Genomic DNA, 25,353 nt, shown 5'->3' on the forward strand with positions numbered 1-25,353 from the left:
CTGAAGTTTAGAAATTCAATGTTAGATACCATACCGCTGATCAATAGATTTCCCAGAGTAACTACTGATAATATGTCATATTTTCTTCCTGATGTAATTTTCTCCCAAGGAAATTCATAGACTATTATTATTGATATTGTGCTACCCTGGCAGCAAACTTGAAATGTAAGGAAATAGGATTCTATTCATTATTTATTATTAGTAAAGTTAATAAATCAGAAAGAGAACTAATACAGTTGTCTTTTATCAGTAGAGTTCTCACAAGTTCAACCTTCCTTTTGTTTTCTTTTAGAAAGGGTGTTTATAAGTATTAAAAAATCTAGTAAGTTGTCCGATGTCTTGCTTCCCACAGGGAGTCTACTGTCTTCACTTCTGTGTCACAGGCCCCTCAGTACTCCATCAATCATTGAACACAGGTGTTGTTGTTGTTCAGTCGCTAAGCCATATTGGACTCTGTGACCCCGTGGACTGCAGCATGCCAGGCCTCCTGGTCCCTCACTATCTCTTGGAGTTGCCCAAGTTCATGTCCACTGAGTTGGTGATGCCATCAAGCCATCACATTCTCTGCTGCCACCTTCTCCTTTTGCCCTCAGTCTTTCCCAGCATCAGGGTCTTTTCTAATGAGTCAGTTCTTCACATAAGGTATTGGAGCTTCAGCTTTAGTATCAGTCCTTCCAATGAGTATTCAGGGTTGATTTCCAGGACTGGTTTGCTCTCCTTGCAGTCCAAGGGACTCTCAAGAGTCTTCTCCAGCACCACAGTTCAAAAGCATCAGTTCTTCAGCCTCAGCCTTCTTTATGGTCCACCCCCCAACATGTGTACAGGACTACTGGAGCACAGCTGTAGGTGCCTACAAAGTGCTGGGGTGTGTACTGTTGGGGTGTATACTGCAGCTGGGGATTAAGAGGTGACAGTTGTTTCGTGAACAAGACAGATCATTCTGGAAAGAGTGAGAAGGGCCGAGCAAGGGGAAGTCAATGGGGGTGGATCTGTCTGACCAGCTTCCTAAAGGAAGTGATGTTGAAGGGGAAACCTGACTGATGAGTAGGAGTTTCCCCAAGTTCTCTTTTTCTTTCTCTTTTCAGGTTATGGGAAAAGCTGCTGGGGTTTGTGGTTGAGAATACACAGTTTCGTGTGTCATCTGCTACAATGGTAGATGCGAAAAAATGTTTCTCCTCTTCCTAACTGGTGTTCGGATAGTACCTTTCATATCGTCAATCACAGGCTCATGCATCTGAGCTCCCTGGCTTTGCTGTGCAGCTTCCTCATGCGTCTCTATGCTTGAACCATGATGTGAACCAGGGGTAGGGTTGGGGTGGAGGTGGCATCCTGCTTTGTGAATGCCCTGTGTCCACATGGAGAATCGGGCAACGTGTAGGTGAAAAGCTTCTTCATTTAAAAAAATTACGAGTTAGTCTGACTCTACTGCTGTGAGATGTGAATCTCACAATCACTTGAAATATCATCTGAGCTGAGTCTCAGAGACACTTCGGGGAGAAAGACAAGCCTCCAAAACCTGAAAGTGTGAACGGTGTGTATCTTGTAGTTGACTGAGCAGAAACACCAGGCTTGGAGAGAGAAGCCAGCTCCCCTCCTGGTTTCTTTACTGCTTTTTGTCTGTGTAATTTAAAATTCCACTGGTACTATAATGGATGGCTGCTCTCATTCTGAAAAAGCATGGATACGTGTACATGCATGACTAAATCGCTTTGCTGTACCCCTGAAATTTCCAGTGTACAACACTAGAAATCAACTATAAACTCCAATATAAAATAAAAATTAAATTGTAAATCAGCTAAAAACTTCAATATAAAATACAAATGAAATTAAAAAAATCAACATTTACAAGTTATTGATAATCACTCTGAACGATAGTGTGATCACTCAATTAGAGCCAGACATCCTGGAATGTGAACTCAAGCGGGCCTTAGAAAGCATCACTACGAACAAAGCTAGTGGAGGTGATGGAATTCCAGTTGAGCTATTTCAAATCCTGAAAGATGATGCTGTGAAAGTGCTGTACTCAATATACCAGCAAATTTGGAAAACTCAGCAGTGGCCACAGGTCTGGAAAAGGTCAGTTTTCATTTCAATCCCAAAGAAAGGCAATGCCAAAGAATGCTCAAACTACCGCACAATTGCACTCATCTCACACGCTAGTAAAGTAATGCTCAAAATTCTCCAAGCCAGGCTTCAGCAATATGTGAACCGTGAACTTCCAGATGTTCAAGCTGGTTTTACAAAAGGCAGAGGAACCAGAGATCAAATTGCCAACATCTGGAGGATCATTGAAAAAGCAAGAGAGTTCCAGAAAAACATCTATTTCTGCTTTATTGACTATGCCAAAGCCTTTGACTCTGTGGATCACAATAAACTGTGGAAAATTCTTCAAGAAATGGGAATACCAGATCATCTGACCTGCCTCTTGAGAAACCTGTATGCAGGTCAGGAAGCAACAGTTAGAACTGGACACGGAACAACAGACTGGTTCCAAATAGGAAAAGGAGTACGTCAAGGCTGTATATTGTTACCCTGCTTATTTAACTTATATGCAGAGTACATCATGAGAAATGCTGGGCTGGAAGAAGCACAAGCTGAAATCAAGTTTGCCGGGAGAAATATCAATAACCTCAGATATTCAGATGACACCACCCTTATGGCAGAAAGTGAAGAGGAACTAAAAAGCTTCTTGATGAAAGTGAAAGAGGAGAGTGAAAAAGTTGGCTTAAAGCTCGACATTCAGAAAATGAAGATCATGGCATCCGGTCCCATCACTTCATGGGAAATAGACTGGGGAAACAGTGTCAGACTTTACTTTTTTGGGCTCCAAAATCACTGCAGATGGTGACTGCAGCCATGAAATTAAAAGACGCTTACTCTTGGAAGGAAAGTTATGACCAACCTAGATAGCATATTCAAAAGCAGAGACATTACTTTGCCAACAAAGGTCCGTCTAGTCAAGGCTATGGTTTCTCCAGTAGTCATGTATGGATGTGAGAGTTGGACTGTGAAGAAAGCTGAGTGCCTAAGAATTGATGCTTTTGAACTGTGGTGTTGGAGAAGACTCTTGAGAGTCCCTTGGACTGCAAGGAAATTCAACCAGTCCATTCTAAAGGAGATCAGTCCTGGGTGTTCTTTGGAAGGAATGATGCTAAAGCTGAAACTCCAGTACTTTGGCTACCTCATGCGAAGAGTTGACTCATTGGAAAAGACCCTGATGCTGGGAGGGATTGGGGGCAGGAGGAGAAGGGGACGACAGAGGATGAGATGGCTGGAAGGCATCACCGACTTGATGGACATGAGTCTGAGTGAACTCCGGCAGTTGGTGATGGACAGGGAGGCCTGGCGTGCTGTGATTCATGGGGTCTCAAAGAGTTGGACACGACTGAGCGACTGAACTGAACTGAACTGAATCAACAACTCATAGGAGTTATCACTGCTTTACACACATGCCACATATTTTTCTTTTACCTACATAATGAATATAATAAGGTGCCATGTTGCTTTAATTTGTTTTGCCTGTTTACCAGTAGTATATTTTATCCTGTGTTTATTAGTCTTATTTTATTTTATATAAATTTTTTTAACAAAAGATGCCTGTTGGTGTCATTTTCCCATCTTTGTATTGAGGTTTCTTGTTGCTTTTCTCCTATTGATTGGTGTGCAGTTATGTGCATGCATGTAACTATACATATTCTAGGTATTAAATATTTTTTTAATTAAAAAAATTTAAAATTCGCATGTACTACAATGCAGGCAATTTTGGAAGGCTACTCTCTTTTCACTGAGACACACACACACACACACACACACACACACACACGGGCACAGCCCTTTAGAGCTGCCTGCTTAACTTCTCCCAGCGACTTCCTCCACTTGGGAGGGGCCGTGGTCCCCCAGGGGAGCCGAGGCATCTGAATTTGGCAGGGAATCCCATTCCCATGGAAGTCGGGACTGCCCTCACACTCCCAAGGAACGGCTTGCTGAGATTCTAACCCATTTGCCTCTGGCATCCCTGGAGGACGTGTGCACCCAAGGTGGACCAAGGAAGGGTCCCCGAGATTCCCCAACATCATGTACAGGGTTGAGAAACTTCTTGCCTGTAGGTGAGAAAACTTCTTGCCTCTAGGTACGAGGAGAAGGAACTCTCTGGAGATCTTCATGAACCTACTGCTCTACAAACACGAATGTCCATGTCAAAACTGTCCGAGTGGAGCCTGACCTTTGGGCCTTGGGATGCAATGCTGAGCTCACATCCATTTAGATCTGACCCCACCGCAAGTGTTCACAGAAACGTGAAAGAATTTTACAGCAGGCCCCTCATCACCTGCCCTCCCCCACACCGAATGAAACGTGAGAGGAAGCACCAATGGAAAGATCTGTGAGTGGCTGGCTTCATCTGCATTAGCACACAGAAACAGGCAATTTGTCAGAGCTTAAATTGCCTTATAAAGTATCTTCATATCGAGGAAGGGATGGTCAGAAATGCATTTTTTGGCCCCAATTTCCTTTCTTTCTCCCTGGGGGTCTCTTTTTTCCTACATTTTACCCCATCTCTCTGACCCTCTGGTTTTCCCTCCGATTTTGGCAATGTAGGCAGTTTCAATGTCATTGCACACGTGGGTGGAAACCTTATTTTAGGAATAATCGTGCTTGTAAGAGAACTGCTTTTTCAGAAGCAAATAGTTCTGTGCACTTGATTTACAGCACACAAAAAACATAGCCTCATCGGCCAAGCACTGCCTCTCGGAGCTGGTGTGGAGTCTGGAGCACACGGCCTGGTGGGCCCCTGGGCCCAGCTGTCTCCCTGGCATATCCCTCACTGCCTACTGCTCTGTGCGACCCTGTGGGCTGTAGCCTGCCAGGCTCCTCTGTCCATGGGATTCTCCAGGCAAGAATGCAGGAGTGAGTTGCCATTTCCTTATCCAGGGGATCTTCCCGACCCAGGGACTGAGTGCTGGTCTCCTGTGTTACAGGCAGATCCTTTACCTTCTGAGCCACCAGGGAAGCCCCTCAAAACTGTTTTATCTTGATAAATCAAATAAACAAAATTTAGTCCACAAAAATTTAGTCCATATAGATGGGTACCTTTAGGTATATAGGTAATAGGTATCTCAGATGGTAAAGAATCTGCCTGCAATGCTGGAAACCTGGGTTTGATCCCTAGGTTGGGAAGATCCCCTAGAGAAGGGAATGGCTACCTACTCTACTATTCTCGCCTGGAGAATTCCCTAGACAAAGGAGTCTGGTGGGCTACAGTCCATGAGGTCGCAAAGAGTCAGACACAACTGAGTGACTAACATTTTCACTTTCATGATATCAGTTCAGTTCAGTTCAGTTGCTCAGTAGTGTCCGACTCTTTGCAACCCCATGTACTGCAGCACACCAGGCCTCCCTGTCCATCACTAACTACCGGAGTTTATTCAAACTCATGACCATAGAGTCGGTGATGCCATCCAACCATCTCATCCTCTGTTGTCCCTTTCTCCTCCTGCCTTCAATCTTTCCCAGCAACAGCGTCTTTTCAAATGAGTTAGATCTTCACATCAGGTGGCCAAAGTATTGGAGTTTCAGCTTCAGCGTCAGTCCTTCCAATGAATATTCAGGACTGATTTCCTTTAGGATGGACTGGTTGGATCTCTTTGCAGTCCAAGGGACTCTCAAGAGTCTTCTCCAACACCACAGTTCAAAAGCATCAATTCTTCTGCGCTCAGCTTTCTTTATAGTCCAACTCTCACATCCATTCATGACTACTGGAAAAACCATAGCTTTGACTAGATGGACGTTTGTTGACAAAGTAATGTCTCTGCTTTTTAATCTGCTGTCTAGGTTAGTCATAGCTTTCCTTCCAAGGAGTAAGTGTCTTTTAATTTCATGGCTGCAGTCACCATCTGCAATGATTTTGGAGCCCCCAAAAATAAAGTCTGTCCCTGTTTCCATTGTTTCCCCATTATTTGCCATGAAGTGATGGGACCCAATGTCATTATCTTCGTTTTCTGAATGTTGAGTTTTAAGCTAACTTTTTCACTCCCCTCTTTCACTTTTATCCAGAGGCTCTTTAGTTCCTCTTCCCTTTCTGCCATAAAGGTGGTGTCATCTGAATATCAGAGGTTATTGATATTTCTCCCAGCAATCTTGATTCCAGCTTGTGCTTCATCCAGTCCAGCATTTCTCGTGAAGTACTCTGCATAGAAGTTAAATAAGCAGGGTGACAATATACAGCCTTGACACGCTCCTTTCCCAATTTGGAACCAGTCTGTTGTTCCATGTCCAGTTCTAACTGTTGCTTCTTGACCTGCATACAGATTATAAATGTCTATAAATGACCCTTAGGAATGAAGAGCTCTGTGCCCCTTCCCTGTTGATGTTTTACTTTTAAATTTTATTTATTTTTAATTGGGGGATAATTGCTTTACAATGTTGTGTTGGTTTCTGCCATACATCAATAAGAATCAGTCATAGGTATACATTTATCCCCTCCTCTTGAACCTTCCTTCCACCTCCCATTGATGTTTTGACTAATCTCATTTTCTCCCTTCCCTTGGGCTGAGGGCTTGCTTACCTCTGCCATGAAGGTTCAGCAGAAAAATACTCCTATTTTCTGCATTCCAAACTTGGAGCCCAGCTAAGTGGGGGAGCCCCTTGCTGGGGGTTTCCATGACAAAGAGTCTATGCACACCTGGGGCACACGTGTCTCCCCTGTCCTGTAATCCTCTGCTTCACCAAATATATTGCATTCCTGATTCCACCACTGCTTCTGGCTCAATCAACATACACTGAACAAATTTTGTTTTTCTTAATGTAATGTTAGAGAAATCACGGTTAGTGCTCTAATCGCTCACCATCCATATGAGTCAAATAGACTTTAAACACGCTCGCCTGAGGACTTAATAAACCTTTTTTAAATTGTTCCTATGGAAAAATGCACCAGGGGTGCCAAACAAGCAAATTAAAAGTGAACTTTTGGAACCCAACACTCCAAAGTGGAGACTGTTCAAAAAGCAGTTACCTGCTTCTAATTTCTGACCGAATGAAAGGGCTCATGTTTACCGAATGAAAGGGCTCATGTTTCTGTCTCCGAGAGCCGGTGTACTGAAACAGCCGCCAAGACACTGCTAGAGAACAGTGCTAGGAGTGTGGAGGAACTTTCTCTTTGCTCCAGCCCCAGAATTTTACTGTGTCAAGAGTCTCCCTCCTTTAATGAGAGCTGTAGCTGAAGCGTCAAGCCCTCCAGGTGAGGACAGCTGTTGGAGGGCTTCACTGTGCCAGCAGGAATGAAGTGCACGCATGTATTTGTTTGCTTCCACATTAGTAACATTAGTACTGATTCTATCTTCTTTCGTTCATTTAAAAACCCTTTCCTGTGCTTCTACCCCTTGTACTTACTGTCCTGCTTTGTTTCTGAGAGAGCTAACGGTACAGATTTCCAGGTAATGAGAGCTTGGTGTAACCCGCAGGTACAGTACACAGCCAGAAGCATGCATCATCCCTTCTATGCAGTTAGTTACCCGGGATGTCCCCTTAGGCTGGAGCTAAATGTGATAAATGTCAGCCAATGAACTGATTGGCAGAGAAACCAAAAATCCACCAGGGAGAAGGGCAAAACCACTCACATATTTTCAGTTGTAACCAGATCAGACTGTAACTGCCTAATCCCTAATAAATAGAGGGGGATAAAGAACAGAAATCTCCTTTGAAGATAGCTCTGTTCCAGAATTTCACAGAAAAAATATTCAACGATATACATGGGACTATGAAAATAGATATTCTATTAACCAGAGTTAAACTGCACACACACACACACACAAACACACACACATATGTAGAAGGGCAGTCAGCATATTGGGCCAGAAAATTGTCTGACATTGGATTAAAGACATAGTTGAGCAAACTCCTTGAGGGCAAGGATTCTGCATTCGTGCTTGTTGGCTAAGAGAGACACTGAACAGAGTGTGGTTAGAAGCAGACAAACATGATATGAATTCCAGCTCTGCCACCTGAGAGCTATACGTTGCAGGCAAATTATTAATACCAAGTCACTCTGTTCTTAACTTCCTCATAGATAGAGAGGAGAAGGACTTCCCTGGTGGTCCAGTGGCTAAGAGTCCACCTGCCGATGCAGGGGACATGGGTTCGATCCCTGGTTCAGGAGGATGCTGCATGCTGCGGGGCAGCTGAGCCCACGTGCCACAATTACGGGCTCGAGCTCTAGAGCCCAAATGTTGCAAAGAGCCCATGGCAGCTACTAAAGCCTGCGTGCCCTGGAGCCTGAGCTCCACCAGAGAAGCCACTGCAATGAGAAGCTCGCATGATACAACTAGAGAGGAGCCCCTGCTCGCTGCAACTAGAGAAAGCCCTTGCAAAAAGCAATGAAGACCCAGTGTAGCCAAAAATAAATGAATAACTTTTTTAAAAAGAGGAGAAAATGATTCCTATTTCTTAGGAAGGTCCCATAAAGAGCACTTAGCACACAGTTGGTGCTCAATAATGAAAGGATCTTTCTCATTCCTTCTTGCACACGGTACAGCTAAGTACGCTTACGAGGACATTGTCTATGGTCAACAATTTTCTTGCTTCATGTTTTGAAATTATTTCCTTATCATCTCAAACAGCTTATGATTTCTCTGAAGGTTTCAAGATTTTCAGGAAGCTACTGGCAAACATGTGAAAAGTCAAAGTCGCTCAGTCGTGTCTAACTCTCTGCAACCACATGGGCTATAGCCCAGCAGGCTGCTCTGTCCATGGAATTCTCCAGGCCAGAATACCGGAGTTGGGTAGCCATTCCCTTTTCTGGGGGATCTTCCCGAATCAGGGATAGAACCTGGGTCTCCCACATTGCAGGCAGATTCTTTACCATCTGAGCCACCAAAAGTCTACCAACATGAGAGTACACAGACAAATAGAAAAACACAAAGGAGCCAGAAACAGGGACTCTGACAAAGGAAAGACTTGAAGGGATTCCCAGCACGGTGGCATGAAGGCCTAGGATGACGCTGTGTCAGCAGACCTAGAGAACACCCAGCAGGCTCGTTGTGGGGACAGAGGACTCCAGGGGAAACAAACCCAGAAAAGGAAACGGAGCAGAGAGGTTCTCTGACAGGAATCAAAGTGAGGAAAATGTACTGAGATGTTTTACAGAGCTGCTGGATGGTATGAGAAGACTTAGCCAGAGAGTCAAAGAAACTTCACAAAAAAAAAAAAAAAAAAAAGTTGGACATGGCACTTGGGAGAGGAATTATAGTTATATATACTGCTGGTATTAGCAGGAAACACTATTTCTCTCTTCATGACCCTGAAAACACTGATAAGGACTTAAGTAAAATTTTGACATAACCCTATGGTAGCAAAGGGGGAGAGGTAGAAAGGGCTGGGAACAGAATGAAAATCTTCATCCATTATAATCAGAAGTAGTGCTCAAAATGAATAAATCAAGAGGTATTTGGTATGGATAAAATTAGAAATATGATGCAGAAAAAGCAATTCAAATGATGACAGTGTTTCCCCTAGAGACTAAGGGTGGGAGATGGGGGTGCCAGCGAATGGCTTTTGCATTTTAGCACTGCTTGTCTTTTAGAATTATGTGCATGTTATTTTGATAAAAATAAAAATTTTTAAATGAGGCCAGTAACTATATTTTGGGCTTCCCTGGTGGCTTAGCAGTAAAGAATTTGCCTGCCAATGCAGGAGCTGTGGGTTTGATCCCTGGATTGGAAAGATCCCTTGGAGTAGGAAATGTCAGTGCACTCCAGTACTCTTGCCTTGGGAAATCCCATACAGAGGAGCCTGGCGGGCTACAGTCCATGGAGTTGCAAAGAGCTGGACATGACTTAGTGACTATACAACAACAGCAACAATTCTATTTTATACACATAAAATTCAGGTTATAGAATAAAACTGTAACAAAAGAAGTAAAGAAAGTCTGATTACTCAAGGTACGATATTGAGCAACAAGTCTGGTTCCAGAATATTCCTGTGCTATATTTCTCATTCCCATGCGGCCCCTTTTCATACTGTTCATGGAGTTTGTATGAAGCTTTGATACATTGGCCAACAGAGGCGAAGAGCTGACTCATTGGAAAAGACCTTGATGCTGGGAAAGATTTAAGGCAGGAGGAGAAGGGAGAGACAGAGGGTGAAATGGTTGGATGGCATCACTGACTCAATGGATATGAGTCTGAGTAAACTTCAGGAGATGGTGAAGGATGGGGAAGCCTGGGGTGCTGCAATTCATGGGGTTGCAAAGAGCTGGACATGAGTTAGTGACTGAACAGCAGCTGGAATGGTTTTCTGTATACATGAGGTGCTTAAAATATTTGTTGGATGATAAATATACCAATTGCTGATTTTTTTTCATGGCGATTTTTAATGAGCTTGGTGGGTCACATCTGAAGTTTAAAGTTTTGTTTTGTTTTATATGGAGGGAGAAGATTATAGCTTAAATGGATTTGAGAAGTCTCCCTGAAATCTGATTCTGAAGTAGACATTCCACAGGTCTAATCTACTTTACACAGTGCAAGGGTTTGCCAGAGACTCATTCAAAACAATTGATATTTGAGTGAGGCAGTCTAATGGGAATTTTAATTATGCATTCCTATACGATCTCTAAATTCTGCTCTTGGGATAAACCAGAACTCTGGTTTGTAATCTTTGCCCTAAAGGAAACCTGGAAGGTGGAGGAAAGGAAAGAAGTATTCTTGCTAAAAGTGTAAGAAAACCACTGAACAGAGTTGTAGAAAACATTACATCTGACCACATTATCTCAGCTAGCTGGGGAAAAGGAGTCACTGAACTAAAATCTAGGATTTTGGCTTCAGATTTCATAATGCAGCTTAATAACAGAAACATCGAAGTAAACATTGTCAGCATCTTCACAAGATTCCCAGTGGAAGACGTCCCGTCACGTTATCTAATTCCCCCAATGATAAATGGGGCTTTGAATTTACTTCCAGGAAAAACTGCTTGCATTGATGAATCAGGACACTTTCCTTTATATTAAAAAAAAAAAAGAACCCCTACCTCCCCACATGATTCCTTTTGTTTTAGTTGCCTGGAAACACAGAGTTAAATGAGAGTTCAGTTTTGGAAATCACCCGTTGCAAGTGTCTACTAACATTTAATTTGGATTGTTTGAATGGATTTGGTTCGGAGGGTCCTTATTTTGTAAAGAGAAGCAAGCCAGCACTTGTGAATTGCCTACCAGGTGCAGGCCTTGTATTTGTCGCATGTCTTATGGGTTATTTCATGGATTGTGTTCAAGAATCCTATAGAATAGGTGGTGTTCTCACTTTACAGATGATGCAGGTCAGTTTCAGGGATATTAAGTAACTTGGCCACGACTGTGGTCATTAAGGCACTTACAACATTTTTAGAAGTAAGCAATGTATAAAGTCTCATTAATGTACATTTTACATTCAGATCAGTGTCAAATTATTCAAACCTATAATTTAAGACCATATAGCCTTTGATTTCAAGATCACACAGCCTATAACACATTCTCTCTCTCTCTCTCTCTCTCTCTCTCTCTCACACACACACACACACACACACACCATAACTTCATTTTTTTAATCTTTTACCAAGTTTTTAAAATTAATTTTTATTGGAGTATAGCTGATTTATTTCCCTTCCTTCTTTTCTTCTTTCCTCCTCTCTCTTTCTGTGTCTGTATGTTGGGACTTCCTCTGTTAATCCTTGGAGGTACAAAGATGAATGATAAACTCTGGTCTCAAGCTTACTGCTTAGTGGAGGGGTTAAAATGCAGACTTAACAACAATTAAAGGTTTAAAAAAAGCAATGAATGCAATAAGAGATGCAGAATGCTCTGTGAGTTCAGAGGGAGAAGGGAAATGGCAGGGACCGGACTCACTAGGAATTCCCAGGTCACTGGGCCCAGCAGATACTGAAATGGAAGTATAATGCAATGTTTAAACTGTGCTGGAGGAGTTTTCCCTAAGTTGTGTGCACCAGAGGAGGGAGAGACGGGACTGTCCCTATTTCACAGCCTGAGGAAGGCTGATGGCAGCAGCATGGGCAGTAAGGGCGGGGATGGAGGGGGCCAGGGCTGGGGGTCCAGGACATCTCACAACTGTCTGCGCCAGGATCTGAACAGGATCTGTGGCCAGTGGAGAAAAGGCAGTGGTTGAGCAAAAGACCCTCAAAGGGAGGAGAGCTGATCCTGAGAAGTGGAAGGAGCCTCAACGAGGGGCTGGATCTTGGGTAAGGTTGTAATTCCAGGGGGGAGGCCACAGACGTGTCTGGAACCCCGACTGGCTTCAGCCCTCAGGAGTAGAGAGCAAGGCAGAATTTCTTAGACCCACTCCCCAGCCCATTACTGGGAGGGATGGGGGAATATTGCAATAACATGAACATGTGGGCCGCAGTAGTGGACACGGAGAAGAGAAAGAGGTGTGGATGATCATCTGTGGCCTCCGTGGCCACCAGGGAAGGTAGCCTGAGGTGGACAGGGAAGAATTATACTGACTCAGACGTCCTGAGCCTGGTTACTGGGAAATTGGGGTGTCACAGGGGAGGGAGGGCTGATGAGAAGTTATTTTGAAAGGGTGTTGAGGACTTGAGCATGCTTGAAGATGGAAAGGGAGCTATAAGAGATCAAATGGATGGATCAAGTCCTCTGCAGCAAGAGTGGAAGTCCAGAGTTGGCCATAGAGAAGCCATGTGTGAGCAGTGGGGGTAGGGGGTTGGGGGACAGGGCAGAGGACTAGTGAACCCACAGGAACATTCCAGGGTCCCTGCCCTAGACAGAAGGCAGGAGCTTCCTGGGCCCACAGCAACTGCACGTTCAAAATCTCTGGAATGTTCTGGGCATATAGATCTGGTGAAGGTCTCTGTGCCCCTTGCCTGGGGTCCCCCAGTGTATTCCCTACACTGGAACTTTTCTGCAGAGCAAATCTGTTTCTTTACATTCAACATGTCTGAATTTCACAGCTACTCTGTGGTAGGCAACAGTTATGCCTCTGTTTAAAAACAACCTGTAGGCTTCTCTCCATAACTTCCTGTTGCCCTCGGGATGAATTCCTAACCTCCTTACACTGGTGTTTAAGGCTCCTTATGATCTGGTGCCCCGCTTACCACTCTAGTCTTATCTGTCTTCTCCTGACCTTGCACACTGCAGTCCAGCCACATTGAACTGCTTGGAATCTTCCAAAAGAACTCAGCCTCTGCTTGGAGGGTCTTTTCCCATCTACCTCACTAATTCGTATTCTTCCTTGAGGTAGGCGCTTAGATGATACCTCCTCCAGGAAACCTTTTCTGGTTCCCAAGGCTGTACTAGGTGCTTCATCTCTGTATTCCCAGATTACCTGACAGTAACCTCTATCAGCAACCTTATAAAACAACATGATAATCACTTGTTCCTGTCAATTACTTATGAGGAGCGATTGTGTTTGGTCATTAAGTAAGTAAGTGAAGTCGCTCAGTCGTGTCCAACTCTTTGCAACCCCGTGGACTGTAGCCTACCAGGCTCCTCTGTCCATTTTCCAGGCCATAGTACTGGAGTGGATTGCCATTTCCTTCTCCAGCAGATCTTCCCGACCAAGGGATAGAACCCGGGTCTCCCGCATTGTAGACAGACGCTTTACCGTCTGAGCCACCAGGGAAGTCAGTTTGGACCAGTTTGGTCATTATTGGTAATTATTGATGTTCTATACCTATGGCTGATTCATGTTGAAGTTTGACAGAAAACAAAAAAATTCTGTAAAGCAATTATCCTTCAATAAAAAATAAATTTAAAAAAAGCTTAAAAAATCACATGGAATATCATTGATAAAATTCTTTATTGTTCTTATCAACAATATTGGACAGCAAGGAGATTGACCCAGTCAATCCTAAAGGAAATCAAGCCTGAATATTCACTGGAAAGACTGAAGCTGAAGCTCTAATACTTTAGCCACCTGATGTGAAGAGCTGACTCACTAGAAAAGACCTTGATGCTGGGAAACATTGAAGGCAGGAGGAGAAGGAGATGACAGAGGATGAGATGGTTGGATGGCATCATTAACTCAATGGACATGAGTTTGAGCAAGCTCCAGGAGACAGTGAAGGACAGGGAAGCCTGGCATGCTACAGTCCGTGGAGTCGTGGAGAGTCAGACATGACTGAGCAACTGAACAGCAACAACAATTGTTGATAAAACTCTATCTTACATGATTCCCCAGAGTATAGGTCAGTCCAGCTTCCATCAAAAGTGCTTGTGCCTGATCTTTTTCCACAGGATTAACCCATGGGGCAGCTGAGAGTGAATTCTCTGAACTGCTGTCAGGCCCACGGGCAAATGTCTGAAGGGCGGAGTTGGTATGGAGGAAGGTGGAAGGGCTAGCTCCTGTCCCTACTTCCTGAGGAGGAGAGGGGATAAGTTGGTGACTGTAGGCCCTCAGAACAGAGGGGAGGATGGTGGGCCAGTGGTACAAGTCCTTTTTTCATTTCTTCAGCAAATATGTTGTAGGTGCCAACCACAGAGTAGACATATTAGGGACCGGAGTATGAGGGTGAGCAAGAGGGACATGATTCCTGGCTTCAAGTGGCCCGTAGTTCAGTTGAGGAAGACACACGAGAGCAAAGATGATGAAAGAGAGGAAGGAGGGGCAACCAGCAGAGAACACAGCATGGGAGCTAACCCAGACTGGGAGGCCAGGGAAACCCCGTGGAAGAAATGGTTAGGTTGAGACTGAGAAAGCTTAGGGTTAGGTTAGCCAGCCAGGGTAGAGCAGGAGAATGTTCCAGGAAGAAGGAACAGCGTGTCTGAAGATCTGCCTGAGGGCAAAAGCCTGATACTTCTCAGGACTCGGGGGACACGTCTATTGGAGAGAGCTGGAGGGCGCTGTGTCCAGGGATCAGAGGGCACAGAGGGGTCAAAGGGCGGGCCGAAGGTAAGAAGAATGTGGGGAATAGAAACCAGTTAATCTGGGGTGCTTGGTGGCGGCCGGGTCACACGGGGCTTTCAAAGCTACACAAGGAGCTGTACTTCATTCTGAGAAAATGAAGACCACTTAAGGGGCTGAGGCAGGTGACAGACATCCTATTTTAGAATGCTGACTCCACTGGCAGGTTGGGAAGATGGCAAGGACACAGGCCAGACAGCAAGGACTTGATGCGAGAAGGATAATGTTTTGCCCGTGGGTGTGTCCACTCAGTTCATTCACCTGCGCCAGAGGCTTGCGGGACCCAGAGGTGGCCTGCCAGCTCACCAGGCTCTCCCCAACACGCATCCTTTTCCAGGAAAAGTCTCTTCACTCTTGTTGCCAATAACAACTCCAGTGGCTAAATGTCCTTGCCACCCCCTTTTCCAGGCCTGCCATAAAATGGGTCTCAAAGGAGTCTAGGGAAAAGAGGCAAGTTCAGAATCGGTCTGTTCCTAAAGAGTGAAACAGGAGAGGGGACTCGACAAAGACTCAGAGACACAAAGTCGAGATGTGAGCCAAAGATGTGTGGGCCACAGGACGCAGGGCCAGAAAAGCTCCTTGTTTATGAAGTTCATGTTTCCTAAAGGTGGAGCTGGACTTAAGCTCCTGTGAAAAGCAAACTGTGGAAAATGCCAGTGATTCATGGTGGAGGGAATCAGCAGTAGAAAGAAAGGGAAACAGGTCAGCTACCTCCATTCTGCCATCCTCAGGGACCTCGAAACTTGATTTTTGCAGAATGCACAGGAGAGTACTCACTGGCCTCCCTCTATTCTGCTCTAAAGAAGGTGTCACTTTATTGTTCAGATTCATTGCATAAAATGCAAATATTCATCCAGAGTTCTCTAATTAGCATCCAGAGAGCTGCCTGGGCTCTGTGTGTGTAAGTTCAATCTTCCTTGCTTGCATCACAATGCATTAATAAAAGAGTAAGATGATTCACTCACATCACATCTCTCTGATCTGAGAAGTCTAAATATTTATGTGGTCTTTTGTTTCAAACCTAGAACTTATTGTAAACACCTTCTGAATCTCAAATCTTTGTGCCTGACTTTAATTAACCATTAATAGGAACATTTACTGATTGGTGCGCAGGCTAAATGGGTTTTGGCTTCCTTTTGATTTCACAAGAAGAATCCACACCACCCCCCTCTACCGAACTGATAAGAACTGACATCTGATTAGAAAAGGCAAAACTAATTAGAACTGGTGCAAAGGGGATTGTTTGAGTCACTTACATTAATGCACATTACAGTTAAATATCTGTCAGATTTTCCATTAACCCTTTTGCATTTCCATCTCCAGGATCAAATCTATTTCTTAACCTCATACCCTCTTTTTCCCTAGTTAGAAACTTGGTATTCAACAGGCTAAATTACCACTAATGCTTTAAATGCATAGCTCTTATGGACTGATGTAAGCCATGGACAAAGACCTTGAAATGAGAATAATAGAAGCCATTCCCCTAACGATGGATTTAAACCCTATGTATTATGATTCCAAGGCCAACATACCCTTCTGGTTACTGTGTTTATTTCTTTATGGAGGGAATCAAGAGTTAATTGTTGCTTTATACCAATTCACTTTATTGTGATCCAAGCTATTGCATAGTAGGATGATAAAGTGAAATAGAAATGAAAGTGGAATATCCAGCAGAGTTCTAGTCTATAAAAGGTTAAAATAACATGCTCAAAGTTGAACTTGAAAACTTGGGGAAAAGCCCAGATGATTTGGGCTCAGTTACTACATAAAGTGGATTTCAGGATGAGGATGAGATAGTAGGTGTACCCAATGGGAACCCAATAGTATTAGGGAAAGATGTCTCCTTCTGATTAAAAACTAGCTGAGGAGAGGAAGCATGCCTTCCGGATTTTTAGATGAATGCAATGAAGGTTCTCTGGATCAGTTAAGCTTTTAGTTTTCAATTCCAGACACACTGTAGGTTCTCAATAAATTTTCATCATATGAATGAATGAATACATGCAAGAATTATGGTTTCACCCTCTTGTAAAACTCTGTGACCCTGAACAGTTTCTCAAATCTTGATGGATCATGTTAAAGGAAAAAGAGAGTGGTTAAATTTTCTTTATCAGTTCAAAAATCTAACAAAGCCTTTGGATTTTTTGCTTTGCAAACTAAATTACATACCATTCCCTTGGGTTTTTCCCATTTTTATCAGGGATCAGAGGTACCAGTAAGCCCGGCAACAAATCAGCCTAGCAACAGAAGCAGGAGTAAGTCCACAGTATGATGAAAATAGAGCAACTTGAAAACACTCTGTGATGTTTTAATTTTTAAAACTTAAAATATTTTATTTTCCCCCTTAGTACATCACACCTTCATCTTTTTTCTCAGTTGTAGTATCAGTAGATAGTACTGATAGAGTAGGTACTCAACAAATATTTTTTTGAATGAATGAATACAGCTATTGCTAGAGTGAAGAATAGAACTGTACTCAATTTAGCTTAGAATCTTTAGTTCTTGGCTCCAGGTTGGGCAAACAGGAGACTAGAGATCTATAGATTGGGATAAGGCAACTGCAACAAAACTGGCTTAAATTTTGCCTGATTTAGAAAGCACTGAGAATGTAGACAATGGTGAAATGTCACAGATATCATAAATAAAGACCCTGTTAACACAACTCAGACCACCTATAGCTATTTCCTTAGGCAGCATGGTATTTATCAGTAGGCTTAAAATCAGATGAGTTACTAACTCTGAGAAAGTTATTTAACCTCTCTAAGCTCAGTGTCCTCATTTACTGATATTAAAAAAAAACATTAATAATATCTACCATTTGGATGGTGAACGACAGGGAAGCCTGGAGTGCTGCAGTCCATGGGGTCACAATGAGTCAGACACGACTGAGTGACTAAACAACAACCATTTGGATGATTTATATATGGCACAGAGTTGGTACTCTTGTTAAAATAAACCAATGAACACCAATAGAACACAAGCAAAATCTCTTCTGCTAATTTTGCCGGTCAAGAGTTTTCAGTACAAATTATATTAACGTGTGTGTCTGGAAATTTACTTTGGATCCTGGCCTTAGCACTAGTTTCATGGGGCATCAAAAACAAATTCTGCTTCCTGTGTAAACATAAATGATGAACTATCAAAGATAAAATGAAAATATAAAAATAATGCTCCTCGCCTGCCATGGGCAACATTTGTACCAGCTCTTTTTCCTTTTGCCAGCCTAACCCAGCCAAGGTAAGTCATAATGGAAATCATCAAATGGTTGAGGGTCATTTGTGATGACCACCTAGACTCATCTCCCAAGTCTCTATCCTAATTTCAACTCTAGATATCACTTGTGAAATTTCAAATTCACTCCTGGATTCTGAGTATACTGACTAATCTTGTTTCCCAACATTTTTAGGATTTTGGCTAGGTTCTGTCTTTGGCCTTTCATGCTCCTGACTTTCCCTCACCTGATTCTGGCCCCTAAAACCAAACCCTGGCACTAGCCTAATTGACTGACACTTTAACCCTCTATCCCCCAGCAAAGGGGTGAATTGAATGGTATATTGTTGCAGAACTCTGAATTCATATTTTCCTACTGGAAAAGGCATTCCCAATTGATTGAAGGTTCTATTTCTTCTCTGGAACTTTCTCTGGGCAATTATACGGATTCAGAAGCATTGTCAGTACATGAGAGCTGCAGTTAAGTGCTCATTCCTCCAACCTCAGCTAGGCCAAATGGGAAACAATCTTTTGAGTGTTCATCTTTAAGATTAGCTACACCCAAGATTAACCTAAAGATGAGGGGAGGAGAACACTGCTTGATTTATGTCAATGGTTGATATATAGAGTACTGAAGGATAAACTTGGCTAGGTAGAGAGAGTGGGTTGAGGTTCTTAATATATGATCGAAGAACTTGGCTTTAAACTAAAAAGGAAATGTACAAATTTATGTTTTGGTCATAACAAACCATCCATTCACTGGCTGCCTTCCCTCTCAGAATTTTTAGAGATGGGAAAATTCTAAACCAAATATAGAATCCACTCGAGTTTCATGGCTCTAATGTTAGAAAAAAAAAAAATCACGCTTTCAAGTGTCTGATTATATAGCTCTGAAAAAGACCGTATTCTAGTTGAAGAGGTTAAGGCTTTGAATTGAACTCTCATGAGCCCTGGTCAACCAATAATTCTCTTACACCTTAAAGCAAGTATTCAGTGACTTGAAGATAAATCAGAACTGCATGCACTACACCCCTCTCCTGCCCTCTCCCATAACCTTCCAATAGGAAAAAGAAGAAAATTATAGCCAGGGGGGATTTCCATTTGCCAAGCCCCAAACATCAGCAAGACAGAGTTGCTGAAGACATTTTGTGAAACACCAAATACCATTTGTTCTCCCAGCCTCCAGGGAATGGATTACTTAAAACCACTCCAGGCGTGGAACGATAAAAATGTCTCCAACAATTCGATTATGCTGCATCCAACTCTTGGATGTCATTCACATCTCGGAGAACAGGGTACCCAATAAAGAGAGAAGGACATATGAACCCCTCAATTTCAGCCTCTGCCTGAGCATGCAGCCCTGTGTGGGTTCAGAGTTCTGAGGGTGAAGAGAAGGTCATCTTTGCCTAGCCTATTGGGTAAATTCTAAACAAATGATCAACAAATTCAATCTACTATTTTGTAGCAGAGAGCCAGGCTTTCCACCATTCCCAAAGCTAGTGTCCCAATTAGCATATTTCATTAGTAAATCTTCCTGTGTTTGACACAAAGTGAGTATGACAAGCAGAAAAAAAATAATCCATGACTACTATTTTTGTTCAGGATTCTTTAGTTGATAAACATAAGAACTGCTTAATTTCCAATCCCTGCTTGCCCATAACTTTGGTCATGAGTATCAGAGATTTGGCTAATCTGAAATGAGAACACAGATCTCTACTCTCTGCTATGAATGGCAGAGTTAAAACTACCCTCTTTGAGCTGAGAATACTTAGCAACATACTGGATGAGACAATAAAAATGGAAAAACCTAGAAATATATACATCCAAGCGAAAATCACTTTTCAAAATGATCATCTTCAGCAACTCATTTATTTTCTTTATCTTCAGAGAAAGTTCACAAAGAAAATTTGAAATGCAGTGCCATCATACTGTAGTTATTCTTTGTTTTTTTGACCCAAAGCAGCAATACTCAGTTTGACTGTTTTCAAAAATAACCCTGACAAGATGAATATTACTATAGTAATAATAATCTCCTTGATTATTATTAAAAATAATCTCTTTTATCAGAGCTTGATAAAAGCTCTGAAGACAATCCCTGGGAAAAAACTCTGCAACTGTATCGAACAACAGCACCATGATTAGAATGGACCCAAGCCCTCTAAAAGTGAATGCTTTCAAGAGGGTGACATTTATTTGACTACAGAGCTGTGATATAGAGAAGGCAATGGCACCCCACTCCAGTACTCTTGCCTGGAAAATCCCAAGGATGGAGGAGCCTGGTGGGCTGCAGTCCATGGGGTTGCTAAGAGTCGGACACAACTGAGCGACTTCACTTTCACGCACTGGAGAAGGAAATGGCAACCCACCCCAGTGTTCTTGCCTGGAGAATCCCAGGGGCAGGAGAGCCTGGTGGGCTGCCATCTATGGGGTTGCACAGAGTCAGACACGACTGAAGTGACTTAGCAGCAGTGATACACTTGCTCACAACTCAGACACAGGACACTTCAGTCATACTTCATCGAAGTCATCCTTCATTGAGTCGGAAGGGACAATACAGTTCAATTGATATGGCTGAGATTAGGCTGTGAATGGAGAGCCATTGCCCGCCAGCCAATGTCACCACCATTTCTGCTACCTGAGGTCCTTCTTGAAGATGAAAATTATCTTGGCATTGTAAGTGTCGCATGCACCAGGAAAAGTAAAAAATTATCTAACACACTGGAAGATGCTTGTCAGTTTGTCCATTAGCACCCATTGGGGTGCTTGGGCCCTGGGGAGCCAGGGTGGAGGCCAAGCGATCAGAAATGTGGTGGACAGTTGTTGACATGAGCAATGGAGGCGGAAACAGGACAGAGAATGCTGGAGGTGGCAGGAAGGCTCCCAAAGAAGGGCAGATGGGGCACCAAAGAGCTATATTTCCTGTTGCACATTGTTTATTTTGGTTAAGCTTCGTAATGCTCATTCTCAGGAAGATCAAAGGTCACACAGATATTGTTTGATTTTTTTCTTTAAGAACGCTGAAGGTAATTCAAGATGAGACTTTATTACCCCCTAAACTTAATTTGCTATGTAGATTATGTAAATATGGCTCAGTATTATACGAAATATTTCTTTTGAGAATTTCACAATGATGTACAAACTCATTTCCAAGCATATCCTACTTGTGAGTGGTACAGCCTCATGGCTGAAAGTACAGCCTTCAAAGTAGACCATTAGAATCATGCCTCTGCTACTTGTTATCTGTGTAACTTTGGAAAACTTACTTAACTTCTCTGAGCTTCAGCTGCCTCATTTGTAACATGAGAATAATGGTAATTACTTTATATGAGTAAAATGAGATACCAGTAAGGGAGACAGAAGTCATGTCAGTTATAAGTAGTCAATAAGTCATGACTCAGTAATATCTCATTATTTATTATTTCCACTTTTACAGTCAGAAGTCCAGGCCCAGGAAATGTAAATCACTACCCACTCACCATAGTGCTAGACAGAACTAAGGTTAGTTCTCTTTTATTCCTCTAGTACTGCTTATGTTAAAATCTGAGACTGACTCCAAGGGATCTCCTGCATAAAAGTAATGCTTGCTAAAAATATTTTGATATCATATAAGGCCTTTTCCATGATAAGCACAGTAATAGCCAACTTTATTCTAGATGCTGGCCTGAGAAAGATATCACTTATTCTCCCCAAATCCTAGGATATACATTACCACCCTCATTTACAGGTGAGAAAACTAAGGCTTACAGAGGTTCACTAGTTTGCTTGAGGTTCATACAGCTAGAATATCCGAGTAAGAATTTAAACCCAGATTCAGTCACAGCAAAATGGCTACACATAATATTAGAAAGTAATTCCACAATACTGTTTGTTTTCAAATGATCCCAAAATTACCCATGTTAAAAATGGAACTTTGTAAAATATACACAGCATTCTACTCTGAGTCCATTCTTCACAATCTACGATAGAAAAACACACTTTGTAGGCGGTTAAAAACTGAGAGCTGTACTTGGGACACAGCTCTTGAATCCTGGTTGGGTCTGGTTTTCTCCTGGCATATATCTAGGGCGAAGGTTAGCTTGGCCACGGTCTGTGCTGCTGGTGGCATTCTTTTCTGGGCAGAAGCCACACAAACTACTCGAGGAATATGACTGGAATTAGGCTCTGTGCCGTCACACTGTCCTGACATATTGTTTTGACATGTCACATGCTGTCTGTGCTTGGACACTAACAGAGACCTGTCAAATTACATGCACAAAGCAACATTCAGTCTCCCTTCCTGCCTTCCTGCCTTCCTGCCTTCCTTCCTCCCTTCACTTATTCCAGGAAGGATTTTTTTTCCTTTCAAATTCTCTGGGGAGCAGCTCTGATTCACCAGTGTATGCTCTGGAGACAGAGCTATCTCCTCATAGGATTCCTATTTCGGGCAGAATAAGACCTCCGCTTTATGTTAACTGCAGGATACAAGGTAACCACAGATTTTTTTTTTTTTTTCTGTTTGTAGTCATGACAATTTCACCCTTTAACACTTAACTCACACTTGACTTTCTCCAGCAATCTTCCCTGATGTCCCCCTGCTCGGTAAATACCCAGCCTTCGTGCTCCATATCATTATCCTTTCCACTCAGTATTAAAATGATTGTTTTTAAAGCCTGTCGCCCTCTCCAGACTGAACTTGCAGACAGAGAACACGTCTTACTTGAGGTGGGTACTCAAGCCTTATGCACGAGTATGGAGTCACAGCCGGATCTACTATGATGGGCTGGACATTTAGACACTTCAGTGGGTTGGTGTGGGTGGATATTCGCCATTCAACACTCTTAATATCACGTCTGGCCTTATTTCAGTACTCAGCATAATCGCAACATCATGCACATGGCAGGTACTCAGGACATGCATGTCGACTTAGTGACTGATTTATCGACTGAACGAATAGGCACCAGGCATGGGCATTATCAGAAGATTACTGACAACCGGACATGTCACTAAAGGCACCGATCCTCAGGCAACATTCTTAACAAGCAAGAGCAGACCCCAGAGACAGAGCCGCTCTACAAGGAAGATGCTCTTGCCACCGGACGCCTCAAGGGAACCCTCAGGAGGTCTTCAGAGGCATCTGTCAGGACCACTGCTGTCTTTGGGGTCTTGATTCTGTCCTGACATAAGCACAATGGTAACCAGAGCATGGTGACTGAGCTCCGTGGTGTCTGGGGACTCTGGGTGGGGAGGACCGTGGCCCTTACCTGTCTGTGCTGCTGGGAGACTTGGTACCCCAGTCCCGTGATAGGCTGATTCTGCATCTTCTGCAGGAGGATCTTTTGCTGCAGTGGTAACGGAGCCCTCAGCAAGGGCTGGTTCGAGAGAGGCTGGGTGGGTTGGGCCGCTGGCTGCTGCGCTTGTGGCTGCTGCTGCTGCTGCTGCTGTGGCTGCGGCTGCTGCTGCTGTTGTGGTTGCTGCTGTTGTTGTGGCTGCTGCTGCTGCTGTTGTGGTTGAACCGTGATGGAGCTCTGCTGCGGCTGCTGCTGGGTGTAATGCAAGAGTGAAGGCTTGCTCTGGGAAGGCAACACGGAAGGCATCTGCTGGTTGGCTTGATCCGAGTTAAAATGGAACAAAGGCTTGGTGTTGCCATGCCGGGGCTCCATGGCCGGGTGCGGGTTGTTCAGAAAGCTCCGGCTGAGGTCCTGTGGCTTGGGCTGCAGGAGCACGTCCAGCGGCCCTCCCTGGGCCGAGGGGCTGGCCTTGAACAGGTAGTTCGCCATGACCTTCGACTGGTTGCCGCCACCCGTGACACCCGGCATGGGGGTGCTCTGGGGGCTGAACGGCTGCTGGCCGAAAGAGGGGCTAGGGATTTTCTCCTGCCTGAAGGGGCCTGGGGAGGGCCCTGCCGAGGAGGGCAAGGCTGGCCAGCTAGTGGGCTGGTGCTGCTGCTGTTGCTGGTGCATCCGGACATGCTGCTGCCGGTTGGCAGCAATCTGTTTGAGCTGCTGGGCGTGGGATACTTCCTGCCAGCTGGGCAGGGCCCGGGCCGCTCCGGTGGCTGGCGGGGGCTGCGCCTGGCTCTGGGGGACTGAAGGGATCGGGGATGAAGTGGAGAGGCCTGAACTGGCCATGGAGAACGCGGGTCCCGCGGATGAGGGCCTCAACTGCGGGGAGCCCGAAGGGCCCTGGGTCAGGCCAGGGGAGTATTCGCTTTTGATCACCGTCTTCTCTAGGGTCAAGGATGGCCGGGGAGTGCTCCTCTGGCTCTGCTGACCCAGGTCGATGTTAAACGGGTCATCCTGCTTTATGGTGGCATTGATCATGTTCTCCAGCTCAAGGTCACTCATGGGAGGCACAGATATGTTGGTCAGTTCGTTAAACAGCTCCTGTAGCTCGGGATCCATCAGCTGCTCCCCGGGATCATCTCCGTACCTGTTAGAGAAAATATTCTCCTGGGTCACTTGACCATCCACGTGCTTGCTGCAAGAGAGCGTCTCTCCAGGTTCCTTCTTCACTTCCTTTAAGCCCATGTTGAACAGACCATTTCCAGGAGAGTGTGTAGGAGGGGGCGGCAGCGCAGCAGTCTTTCTCAAGGGTACTTGGCTCATGGGCAAGGTCCCCGACATCATCTGACTTTGTCCATTATTTACTGGGAGGCCCCCTGGTCCTGCAGCGAGATTTTCGCCGACACGGATTCTTTTGATATCAAGGAACGAGTTGTCGACGAAGCCATTGGGCCTCTTGCTGTTGGCAGGAGACAGGTTAACGATCTGTTTTCTTTTCAAGGAACCCTGGAGCTGAAAGACAGATGGGGAATAGAAAAAAAAACAGAGCATGAGATATTAATCCAGATATGCGTGTAGTCAAAAGAGACAGAATATTTGAATGTTCTTTCATTTACACATGTGCAGGATGAATTCAAAAAAGAAAAGCACAAATGCAGCCCAGTCTGGAAGATAAGGAAACTTAACAGTAGCACAGACAGAACAAAATGTTTCTGGAGGAGTAGGTCAATGAAAGGTGGGAGGTCACAGAGGTTCCCATGATTGGTACCCTGGTCAGTGGATGAAGAATCCATCACATGTCATCGGGAGTTATTGATAATACCTATGGTTAATCACCAGAGTGGTGCTGTTTTTTGCAACAGGCCAAACTATTCCAATGCATGCACACACAACCCACACAGACGCAGGCCACTGGACTGAGCATAATTTTGACCAAGATGGGAAACAGCGCAGAGTCTAAAGCTAAAACCCAATTTTCAGTTTCTTTT

The 25,353-nt window shown here is 43.9% G+C and overlaps 1 protein-coding gene across 1 annotated transcript in view; it reads right to left on the reverse strand.

Moving 5' to 3' along the window:
- The window catches only part of MAML2 (mastermind like transcriptional coactivator 2), a 401,688-nt gene that overhangs the window by 108,353 nt on the left and 267,982 nt on the right, over positions 1-25,353 (reverse strand). The window contains exon 2 of the mRNA XM_027563894.1: positions 23,345-24,877. Within this exon, the coding sequence (XP_027419695.1) occupies positions 23,345-24,877 (1,533 nt within the window). The remainder of the gene's footprint in view (positions 1-23,344; positions 24,878-25,353) is intronic.

This window comes from Bos indicus x Bos taurus, chromosome 15 (genome assembly GCF_003369695.1).
Source record: "Bos indicus x Bos taurus breed Angus x Brahman F1 hybrid chromosome 15, Bos_hybrid_MaternalHap_v2.0, whole genome shotgun sequence".
NCBI lineage: Eukaryota > Metazoa > Chordata > Mammalia > Artiodactyla > Bovidae > Bos > Bos indicus x Bos taurus.